This window comes from Micropterus salmoides, unplaced genomic scaffold (genome assembly GCF_014851395.1).
Source record: "Micropterus salmoides isolate LMB-PRFRI ecotype aquatic unplaced genomic scaffold, ASM1485139v1 Ms_hic_scaffold_4, whole genome shotgun sequence".
NCBI classification, from domain to species: domain Eukaryota; kingdom Metazoa; phylum Chordata; class Actinopteri; order Centrarchiformes; family Centrarchidae; genus Micropterus; species Micropterus salmoides.
Genome location: NW_024043372.1, coordinates 37,380,612 through 37,392,586, shown reverse-complemented (window position 1 = coordinate 37,392,586; position 11,975 = coordinate 37,380,612). Strand labels below are relative to the sequence as shown.

Below are 11,975 nucleotides of genomic sequence, written 5' to 3'. Positions count from 1 at the left end.
GCATAATTTTCAGAAAATCATTACATGTTTGTATTGGTGATCGGTCTCATAATGTTGTTGCAGGTCAAGTTCCCCACACCGGTCAGTCCAGAATTTTAAGTAGCTTTCACTTACGGGTATACTTTCAAGGTTTACAGGTAAACTATGAACTAAGAATCATGTTCTTTGTATTATCATACCCAAGTTTGATGCTGTACTTAATGCTGCCTCTACTTAATGTGTACGGTAAATATATTTGACAAAAATAATTACATTTGCCTATAAAAACTCTGAGAACGTTTTGTCAATTTTTTTTAAAGTGTAAAAAATTTAATTTATAAAGACTGTAGGTTTAACTAGTTAACATGCTGTATTTTGTTTTATATTTCTTCTGTCTTAACTGGTCTTCAGCTCAAAATATACTTTACATATCCAGAAGGTAAAGCCTTACAAGCAATAATGTTGCCTGTTTGCATTTAGAGCAGATTTGCTCACTCTACTGCTTTTAACAATGGATGCAGGGAATTAAAGATGCGGAAAGTCAGCCAGTGAGCAAGGAAAAGTTAAAATATTAATGTCCACATCTGTTACAGTATGATGAGAGAAAGAAAGAAACCAACAACAATTTGTACTTAAAAGAATATAGTTTTATTAAGCATTGTAGCTAAGTTGCCTTCAAATACACCACACCACAATCCATCAACATTCAATCAAACCCAACAGCAGTTCATTCTTTTACAATCCATGAGTTAGGAAGAAACTCTGATCAACTTACATAGAAGGTAACCGATTTAGCTCTTGCGGGGGCGACTGGGGGAATACACCGTTTCTCTGATCACTAATGAAAGATGAGAGGGAGAATTCAGGAGAATTAAGTCAAAATTTTAAATGATGATTCTGGCGTTGAAGTAGTATGAGTAAAAACAACACTAAAGTAAATATCAAAATGGATTACTGGCTGACGGCTAAAGTCTTAAGTGGAAGGTCGAGCACGTTGCTGCGAAAGGGGCGACAATTTTGATTAAAGCTTTTCTAATGCAGAAAACAACCAATAACAACATAGTGTGACTACACTATTTCAAAGTGGCTATATAACTTCTTGTTTTAATTAAATGCAACAGAGTTCAATATTAAAAAAACAAAAAAAACATAATCAAGGTCAGAACAAATCTGTTACTAACAGTTAACATCTTTTATAGGCTATCACTGACATTAGCCATTTCTTTAATTTCCAAATGGTCACAGTACCTGTAAAGATGGAGGAGGACAACATGCATAATAACTACACACCTCTTAAACCATGCAGGTTTTTGTTGAAGCGGTAATGCTACAGCTCTACATTTAATTCAAGAAACCAAGTTGAGTATCAGAGTTTGACGAGATCTTTTGCGTCTAAATTTTTAGAGCCATTTCTTGAAATGTTACTTACAGCTAAATGACTGAAATGACATGGAGCTCATCTGAACTAACTGGCTGCTTAAACATGAACCAAACCCAAAGTGGGGACCAAGTGTTGCATTTTGCTTTTTCTTTATACGTTTTGTTTTCATTAAGCGGTTATACAGTGACAACACAAAATTGATAACCGTATTGTGGCAAACACATGGCGCCGAGTACTAGAAGAGTATTAACCTAGAAGAACCAAAATATTAATAACCAAAATTAAAGCTTATTGAAGCTTCAATTTACTAACGAAAAGGAAAAGTATCATTCTCATAAACATGTAGAAATCTTGGTGATGAGCGAGTGAACAACTCCTTAAACCAGCAGTGTGTCATATCTCGCGTTTACTGAGAGGGATCCGAATTTCATCTCTTTTCTTTGTCTGAGAAGAAAAATGTACATTGACTATACGCTTTCCAAATTTCCAGATATCCTAACCCTGTTCCATCTTTCATCCTTCACCCTCTCTAGAAAAATAGGCTTACTCTTCTTTTTTTAAGACGGCGGCCTCCAGGCCTTCATCTCTGTGGCAGCCGCTGTCTACATTTAGTGCATTTAAGTGAGGATTAGAATTGCACGTCTTGGAGTCACTGCTAAAGGCACTTTCAGGTTGGATGAGAGCCCTGCATTCCTCTTTATCTCCGTTCAGCTGGCCTGGCTCTTTGTCCTCCACACCGTTCTCTGTGGTGGAGCCGTCACAAGGTGCAGGAGAGGATTTCCTCTCCTCTGGCTTGGGCTTCTTTCTCTCCTTAACTGCATCATGTCCAGATGTATGAGCAGGCTTATGAGCAGGCTTACCCTTGGATAAAAAGACAAAAGGGATTTTTAACTGATGCCAAAGACAGCTACACTGCAACAGTGACTGGGAGGGTTCTTCTTTAAGTCATGGAGAAAATACAAATATGGACTGAAAGTCCTGGTAACAAACAAACCACTTGAGGGACGACAACTCATCCCATGTTGATAGCTCAAACAATGGTTGTGTATTCTGCTGTTGCACTGTAATTAAACAGTGAAAAGAGCAACAGCTGTATTTTGATCTTTGTGAAGCACAACCACAGACATGACTACTGCAGTGTCTTAAAAAAGGGACACTAGAGGTTGTTTTCCAGTTTGAGGAATTTATATTTCATTTATATTACCCTTGCCCATATGTCCTTAGACTAGATCTACTAAATGTAACATTTAAGAAGTGTTCCATCATTGTAAGCTGAGCGACACTATACTTCCCACCAGGGCAGCAGGTCTGTAGTACACCCTAATGTATTTGGTGACCCGTAATCATTCCTCTAGCACCACCATCAGGACAGAATTCTCTCAAAATCTAGTGGGCAGCCTACCATTGAAATTACTGACCACATCCATGCTTACCAGAAGATGGAGCCATTTCTTTGGGACATTTCCATAAGCTTTTCACAAGTAAAAAACATTGCAGCATTTGCAACGCTTGCGACATTCTCATAGTGATTCCCTTCCTACTTTCTCTCATCAGTTTCATCATTAGTTCGATCATTATGCCTGCTTATTTCCTAATTTCTAATAGTGCACAATCCTAGAACTACTTCATCGAACACTTCATCCACACAGTTGTGTGTAGTGCTGGTGTGGTGTGCATGTATTGGTCATTGTGACTGCATTGTGAAGGACATGTCTGCCATGTGAACAGTGATTCATCACTAACGTACCAGGTATGCTCCCTGACTCTTGAAGGTCCGAGTGTGGTACCTGCCTCCTCGACCAAACGTCCTGAAGACGGGCGTGGAAATCACACCTCTGGGACGACTACAGAAGACAGAAACAAGTCCACATGCTTTACTAATAAATAATAACAGATAGGTAATAAAGTGCATAGGAAATCTCATCTTCTTTCTGAACTTACCCTCTATTTGGTCCACCAACAGACACCACCTGGACAGGGAAGCCTCCTCTTCCTCGGCTGCGTCTGGCTCCATCCCACTGACCCACCACAGTGCCAGCTATCTCCAGCTTCCCACCCTGCGACGAGATTCCTTGAAAAACAAATGGTGTTAATCCGTGGAAGTGCAATACAAAACCTTTCGCAATCATTTTGGTTTGGTTTGGGGGGGGGGGGGGGGGGGGGGGGGGGGGGGGTGACAAGCTTAAAATTCCAAAGATGGCAAATGTATGAAATGACTTACTAATGACTTACTAAGACCAAATACAAAACTGAATGGGCTGTACTCACCAGGCATCCCTCTGCCTCTCCCCTGAGGAGGCATCATTGGGGGTGGGGGGTAGAAGGAGCCAGTGGGGGGGTAGAAAGGCATCCTGTGAGGAGGTGGAAGTGGCGGAGGTGGGAATGGAGGAGGATGAGGCGGCCGAGTAAAGTTGAGACCTTCCAGGATGCTCTGACGCATCTTCTCCACCTTGGCAACCAGCTCAGCCTGAAGAGAGACAAACCAATCAAGACCTCTGTAAACAAACAGATCATTCGTTTCATTAACACGTTCTAACCGTTTCTACAATCGTTCTACATCTTTAACCCAGATAAGATGTCAGGTGACAGACACAATCTTCTCTCGCTGTCTGAAAGAGGTTGTGCCTCTTGCTTGTAAAAATAATTACAACCAAAAACCATTTATCACGTACTATTTGTAAAAATGTGTAAGGAATAGGGGGCACCATATCACATATCAGGTCATAACTGCTGCTAACTGCCGTTAGCTAGACTAACTTAGCGGTCCTATTTGCTGACTGAGTCAGGAATGGCCACCAGAAGTAGATATCTGCAACATGATAGAAGTCTTAGACACAAGGTCAGAACTGTTACTCTTTCACATTCTGTCAATAATTTTAGTGAATTTTTAAAAATGTTTTCAGCTAACATTCTGGCCATCTCTTACAAATTGTACCTTTAGGCAATTTTTGTCTTTTCTGAAACAGTTACACAATCGGCCGTGGTTTTGTTTTACTGTGAGCAGCACTGATTGAAATTTATTTTAATACTGATTTAAATATTTCCAGTTAAGTCAGTGCAGTTATCAAATCAGAAGTCTATTGTCAGTGAAGTGTTATTTACACAACTAATTTGTAGCCTAATGTGAGAAATTATGTGTGTTGTCTTGTTATCAATGCCTAAAAATGTCACAATTGCTGTAAATTTATCTTTAGCTCTTAGGTCAGAAACTGGTTTCATGCCCGTTTGGCTCGGTTCTGTTCGACCACAGTCAGTTATGTGAACTCCACTTTAGTGTGGCCGTGTGTTCTCAACTTTGAGAAATGTATAGCAGGCTCTGTGAACCGACAGGACAGACTTTTGACCTGTATTTAATTTAGCCAGCAACAGTAACCAGAAGCTAATAGACAAAACTGGAAAAAGGAACAAATGAGAAAAGGGGGGGACCGCATGAAGTCAATAAGACGCAATGGACACAAATCTTGATCAGGAGGCAGCGGGTCTCACGGCAGGCTTTTTGTGCCACCTTTGAGAGGTTTTCTATTCATCCAGCTGTAACCCCTTTAGTCAGAGCATGTTTTGCTGACTAGTGGGTGGTGTGAATGAAGCTACCTGACCATCACAGAGGTCAATGAGCTGGGCCTTCTCCCTGTTGACTCTGATGAGTTTACTCTGAAGCAGCTTGCCATCAAAGTACATCCAGGGACAGCAGTGCTCCCAGGGAATAGGCTGTCCACATGCGTCATTGGCAAATAGAGCCATGTCCACTCCGCTCATGAACAGAGCGGCCAGCTGGACTCCTCGAGGGTCCAGGTTGTTGATCTGTAGAAGAGGAACAGACTTATGAAATGTCTAAATGAAAGGGGAAAAAAGACAATATGCTCCTCTAACAGCCCCACTGAGTATTCAGATGAATGGTGCAAAGCAAAGCACAGAGCAAGCATAAGCAGCCCATTCCCTCATGGCTGCCAAAATACAGTGGTACACAACCTAATCCAGCCAACACAAAACACCAGCAGACACAACCTAGATGTTCTGGCACAGCAGAGAGCAGACAGGGCTACACACAGACAGACCACAGGGATGAAGGCACACAGCTCGTGTGGATGGTTTACATAAACAAAGGCCAAATGAGTACAACTCGGTCCGAAACACAAAGTTGATAAACCATCCACACATGACACAAGAACCCCTCCGAGTCACTCAAAGCTATACAGAAATAAATCTTTTAGTGCAAAGCTACGGCTTCAGGAACATGCTCCTACAAAACTGTGTTTTGTAGGAGCATGTTGCTTTGTCTGCTGTAGAGCTGCAACAATTAATCGATTAGTTGCCAACTATTTCAATTATCGATAAATCAAAGTAATTTTTTTTATTCCAGCTTCTTAAATGTGAATATGTGCTGGTTTCTCTCCTCTATGACAGCAAACTGAATACCTTTGGGTAAAACATTTAAGAACGTCATCTTGGACTATGGGGAAACACTTACGGACATTTTCTGACGTTTTACAGACCAAACAACTAATCGATTAATCGAGAAAGTAATCAACAGATTAATCGACAATGAAAGTTATTGTTCTGGAGAATATAAGGAGTGTCAAGAGAAACAAGAAAACATGAAATCTGACACGGGCCTGCCAATTCTCTCAATCGAAGTAACATTTAGGGAAGTTAAATACATACAGACCAAGTAAACAATTGACAAGATGGCAGATCATGGCCTGTGTGTGTTTCTTGGACACTCCTCATATAATAAACACTACACAATCACCTTCAGTTCCTGCAGCTGGTCAGGCTCATAAAGTTTAGGAGAAAGTGCTTGGGCTAGGAAAGCGTCAAGTTCGTTACGACGCAAAATTCTTACTCCTGGCCAATGTAACATAAACCTGAAGCAAAAGACAGAAGGTTAACAGTATTACAAACACCAGGAACTGATGAGCTCTGTCTTAATAAAGCCTCACTCCCTTTCAATCCACTTCAAACTGGGCTCACTCCTCTCCTAGACAGGGAGGTCTACCTGCAGTCATGGCCAAAAATATCAGGCGCCCCTGCGTGTCTGTCACATAATGCACTAGTGTCACAGAAAATTGTTGCATTTACAAATGCAGGTATTCTCATGTTTATTTCTTTTGCACTGGAACACCACAAAAGAAAACATGAGGGGGAAAAAACATTTCACAAAATGGAGTGGACAAAATTACTGGCACTTAATATCCATTTTACACCTCTGTACTGGAATTTTCTTTTGCCAACTGCTCCAGGTCTGAGATTTGACGAGTACCTTCTCCCAACTGCTGGGAGATCTCTCCACAGGTGCTCTATGGGATTTCCATTCTCCAGTTCTTTGTCTTAAACCCATTTAAATTGCTTTTTGAAGTATGCTTTGGGTCATAGGGCCAAGTGTCGGAAAGCTGGGTCCTGCTATTGCTCCGCGGAATTCTTTAGTAGTCTTAAGATTTCATGTTATGCATTTGGTCAAGACATCCGGTGCCTGAAGCAACAAAGCAACCACAAGCATCAGTGAACCTTCACCATGTTTGACGTTAGGAACCGTGTCCTTTTCTTTAAAGGCCTCATTTTGTTTCTGAAAACAGAAGAATGATGCTTTACCAAAGAGCTTGATTTTATTCTCATCTGTCCACGGGACGTTCTCCCAGAAGGATTTTGGTTTCCCTAGGTAAGTTTAGGCAAACCCAAATCTGTTTTTTTATGTTTCTGTCAGCTGCGGGGTCCTCCTGGATCTCCAACCATAGCGTCCCTTATTATTTAGAATGTGACAGATAATGCGAGCTGACACTTTTGTATCCTGTGCCAGCAGGTCAGCCTGAATTTCTTTGGAAGTTGATTGTGGTTCTTTATCCACTATTCCAACAATCCTTCATTGCAATCGTTCCATCAATTTTTCATTTTCGTCTACATCCAGGGAGATTAGCTACAGTTCCATGGGCTGTAAGTCTCCACATGTTGCACGGAGGACACAGGAACATTAAGATGGTCTTGTAGCCTTGAGATTGTCCATGCTTTTCCAAAATGTTGGTTCTCAAATCCTCAGACAATTCTTTTCTCTTCTATCTTTTGTCCATGCTCAGTGTGGTACACAGAACAAATGTTGAGGCAACCTTTCTCCATTTTAACTGGTTGTAAGTGTGAGTTCTATATTGCAGGCACCTGTGAATTGCTACAGGTGAGTTCAATTACAAATTAAAAGAGCATCTCCTGCTTGAAATACAATTATTTCTGAAGAATTTGAAAAGGTGCCGAATCCGTTTTTAGAGTGCTGTGTGGAATGTCTCAGATTTGTTTTGTGTTTTCTCTGCTTTTTTTGTGTTGTTCCAATGCAAACAAAATAAATGAACATGAGTAGTGATATGTTGGTTTTTTTTCCCACCGATCCAATAGCCAATCATTTCTTCACATTTTTGTAAGAGATAACATTTCAATGGGCAGCACGGTGGTGCGGTGGTTAGAACTGTTGCCTCACAGCGAGAAGGTCGTGGGTTCAAACCCCGGTTGCCCCGACCTTTCTGTGTGGAGTTTGCATGTTCTGTGTGGGTTCTCTCCGGGTGCTCCGGTTTCCGTCCAAAAACATGCAGGCTAGGTTGATTGGTTACCCTAAAATTGTCTTTAGGTGTGAGTTCATCTATGTGTGGCCCTGCGATGGACTGTACGCAGGATAAGCGGTTGACGATGGATAAAGTTTCAATGCTTTGATGCTGCTGCTGTGGCTGTAGCTCTAGTCAGCTGTTCACACGCAGCAAGAATAGTCAATTGGCCCACTGGTTTGCACTTACAGAGACGCAAGTAACTCAGTCTTCTCAAGAAGAAAAGTAAGTAAGTAAAGTAAAATCAATAAAGGTCTGAGCTTATAGATACTGCTATCGAGTGTAGCATGACCTACACTCACCTAAAGGATTATTAGGAACCATACTAATACTGTGTTTGACCCCCTTTCGCCTTCAGAACTGCCTTAATTCTACGTGGCTTTGATTCAACAAGGTGCTGAAAGCATTCTTTAGAAATGTTGGCCCATATTGATGGATAGCATCTTGCAGTTGATTGAGATTTGTGGGATGCACATCCAGGGCACGAAGCTCCCGTTCCACCACCTCCCAAAGATGCTCTATTGGGTTGAGATCTGGTGACTGTGGGGGCCATTTTAGTACAGTGAACTCATTGTCATGTTCAAGAAACCAATTTGAAATGATTGGAGCTTTGTGACATGGTGCATTATCCTGCTGGAAGTAGCCATCAGAGGATGGGTACATGGTGGCCATAAAGGGATGGACATGGTCAGAAACAATGCTCAGGTAGGCCGTGGCATTTAAACCATGCCCAATTGGCACTAAGGGGGCCTAAAGTGTGCCAAGAAAACATCCCCCACACCATTACACCACCACCAGCAGCCTGCACAGTGGTAACAAGGCATGATGGATCCATGTTCTCATTCTGTTTAGGCCAAATTCTGACTCTACCATCTGAATGTCTCAACAGAAATCGAGACTCATCAGACCAGGCAACATTTTTCCAGTCTTCAACTGTGCAATTTTGGTGAGCTCTTGCAAATTGTAGCCTCTTTTTCCTATTTGTAGTGGAGATGAGTGGTACCCGGTGGGGTCTTCTGCTGTTGTAGCCCATCCGCCTCAAGGTTGTGCGTGTTGTGGCTTCACAAATGCTTTGCTGCATACCTCGGTTGTAACGAGTGGTTATTTCAGTCAAAGTTGCTCTTCTATCAGCTTGAATCGGTCGGCCCATTCTCCTCTGACCTCTAGCATCAACAAGGCATTTTCGCCCACAGGACTGCCGCATACTGGATGTTTTTCCCTTTTCACACCATTCTTTGTAAACCACCAACAACCATGCCACGCTCAAAATTGCTTAAATCACCTTTCTTTCCCATTCTGACATTCAGTTTGGAGTTCAGGAGATTGCCTTGACCAGGACCACACCCCTAAATGCATTGAAGCAACTGCCATGTGATTGGTTGATTAGATAATTGCATTAATGAGAAATTGAACAGGTGTTCCTAATAATCCTTTAGGTGAGTGTATAACGTAACGTTATGTCTCGAGAGACAAGTCATGCAATTTAAATCAAAGTGGCTTTAACTTGTAACCTACACGCAGTGTTAAAGCGGGCCCAGCGCTGAAGACCAGTTTGTTTGGCTCTAGCTGCCTGCACTGTCTGCAAGGCTCTATTCAGGCGCACCATCATGAGGATCAGAGCGACAACAACAGCAGCGGCGCATGTTAAAGCATTTTTTGATTCTTATTGGCCAAAATTTCATTTTCAGATATGATTCTGATAATGAAAATATTATCGGATCAATAATTATTGTGCATCCCTAAACATGAGAATACCGAAGCATTTGTAATTGCGACAATTTGCTGGGAGAGGTAGCGCTTTATGTGACAGACATACAGGAGTGACCCTATTTGTGGCCATGACTGTACTTTGTGTGTGAGGCTACAGTCTGCTACTCACCGTAGCACACAACAGAGCACCAAGAGGGGAGTGGGGACGTTGGCAGGGTTCAGCATAGCTGGAGTGTCGGAGCGCATGCAGGCCAGGAATGCTCTCATCCTGCGGTTCTTGTCCTCCACAGCCTTCCCCAACCACAGCTTCTTCAGGTTGGGACAGGTCCACTCCCTAAAGGGCAGAGCCTCCACCAGCTCTGGAGTGTGGGGAGACTTGCCTTTGTAGGCGGCCCACTCTTTGACCATGACATGTGTATCTGGGGAACAACATTTAAAGAGATCAGGGTTTGTCCCAGGACCTCTCCTAAAACAGTACTAAAAGTAATCAAGGACTAAAAGCACTTCTACACCAGAGTAGAACGTCCTACAAGGGCTGCCACCTAAAAATCATTGAAAAGGCTGTTTTTCAACAGCTTAGTGCTTTCTTGGCACTAAATAACTGTTTTGATGTCTTCCAGTCAGGTTTTGATCACACCACAGCACTGAGACGGCTCTTGTTAAGGTCTTCAATGACATCCATTTAAACACTGAAAGTGGCAGAATTGTCGTAGTATTATTGGATCTCAGTGCTTTCGACCACAACATATTACTAGACAGACTTGAAAACTGGGTTGGACTTTCTCACAGTACTACACTGGTTTGAATTCTACTTAAAAGGACAGGGACTACTTTGTGTCTATAGGTAATTACACATCTGAGCTAACAAAAATGACCTGTGGAGTCCCCCAAGGCTCCATTCTGGGGCCTCTTCTGTTTAACATCTACATGCTTCCACTGGCTCTGATTATGAAAAACAACAAAATATGTTACCATAATTATGCAAATGACACACAGATTTACATAACCATTTCACCCGGGGGCTATGATCCCATACGGGCGCTGAGTGGCTGTATTAAGCAGCTCAACGATTGGATGTGCCAGAATTTTCTTCAATTAAACAAAGATGAAACTGAAGTTATTGTGTTTGGAGCCAAGGAAGAACGATTGAAAGTCAGTGCTCAGCTTGAATTGGTAAGGTTAGGAACCACAAACCAAGCAAGAAATCTTGGTGTAGTCATGGACTCAGACCTGATTTAAGCAGCCAAATTAAGACAATTACAAAGTCAGCCTGCTATCACCTGAAGAATATATCAAGGATTAAAGGACTTATGTCTCAGCAGGACCTGGAAAAATTTATCCAAGCATTTACCTTCAGTCGTCTTGATTAGATATCTTGATTCAGAACACTGCTGCTCGAGCCGCTGCTCACTTACCGGCGAACTGCTACTAACTATTTTGCACAGTTAGTGGTCCTGTTAGTCAAATCTAACCTCAAGGCTCAGAGTACCGGGGAAGTATTGGTGTCGTTTACACCACTAGCAGAGGAACTTTGGATTGCTGGGAGTTAGGGGTGTCCCCAACTAAGGATTTACATACAGTCAAAAAAGAACTGTCAAGGATTGCAGTGGGGGGTGTTACACATTGTAGCTCCGCTTTAATCTTGAAAAGCATGAGAGCATCTATTCACAGCTAAACTGAGGCTTACTGTTGACACTTTTCAGCCCTGCTCGCCTGCCATTCACCGGTCTTGTGCAGAGTTGTACCTGCCGACTCGCCGAGAATTGCATGCATGTTGAGGTTCCTCATAGGTCTATTCCAAGTACTGTATAAAAACTATATAATATTCTGTGTGGTTAACCAATGGTGATAAATGATTCGAATGTCCCTCGAGGTTCTATGTGTCGATGTTGATATTTATATCATAATAGGCTGTATATCAACTTATTGGGAGAAAACCGGTAGTTTTCTGAAAAATCTGATGTTGAGCACCCTCATATAGCAAAAATGGTATGATGATTTCATAATGCCACTGCGAAGATTGGTGAGATAAGGAGTCGAATCAGGGTCCTCCTATCTAAGCATCGAATCTTCAAGTATTCATTATCACCCCTACTGGAAGGAAGAGGTTTTCAGGGCCAGGGTGGGGGACCCAGCAGGAAACGCTGCTGGGGAGGGAGGTGGGAATGAGCACCAGAACCAGAGCTGGTTCAGCGTGCAATGGAACCCGACTCAGTAACCTCCCAGTGAACACGACTGTACCAGGACTGAACACAGCTGGACAACAACGGGTTCAGTATTAGTTCTTGTGCTTTCAACAACAAGACTTGTGAGATGTTAAACTG

At 42.3% G+C, this 11,975-nt stretch overlaps 1 protein-coding gene across 1 annotated transcript in view; it reads right to left on the bottom strand.

The window, feature by feature from the left end:
• Positions 1-604: 604 nt before the first annotated feature.
• Positions 605-11,975, bottom strand: part of LOC119886852 (constitutive coactivator of PPAR-gamma-like protein 1 homolog) — a 30,903-nt gene continuing 19,532 nt past the window's right edge. Inside the window, exons 11-17 of the mRNA XM_038697828.1 lie at positions 9,821-10,070; positions 6,111-6,225; positions 4,952-5,161; positions 3,629-3,827; positions 3,302-3,431; positions 3,108-3,204; positions 605-2,221 (exon numbers count right to left, since the gene is read on the bottom strand). Of these exons, the coding sequence (XP_038553756.1) occupies positions 1,904-2,221; positions 3,108-3,204; positions 3,302-3,431; positions 3,629-3,827; positions 4,952-5,161; positions 6,111-6,225; positions 9,821-10,070 (1,319 nt within the window). The 3' untranslated portion in view covers positions 605-1,903. The remainder of the gene's footprint in view (positions 2,222-3,107; positions 3,205-3,301; positions 3,432-3,628; positions 3,828-4,951; positions 5,162-6,110; positions 6,226-9,820; positions 10,071-11,975) is intronic.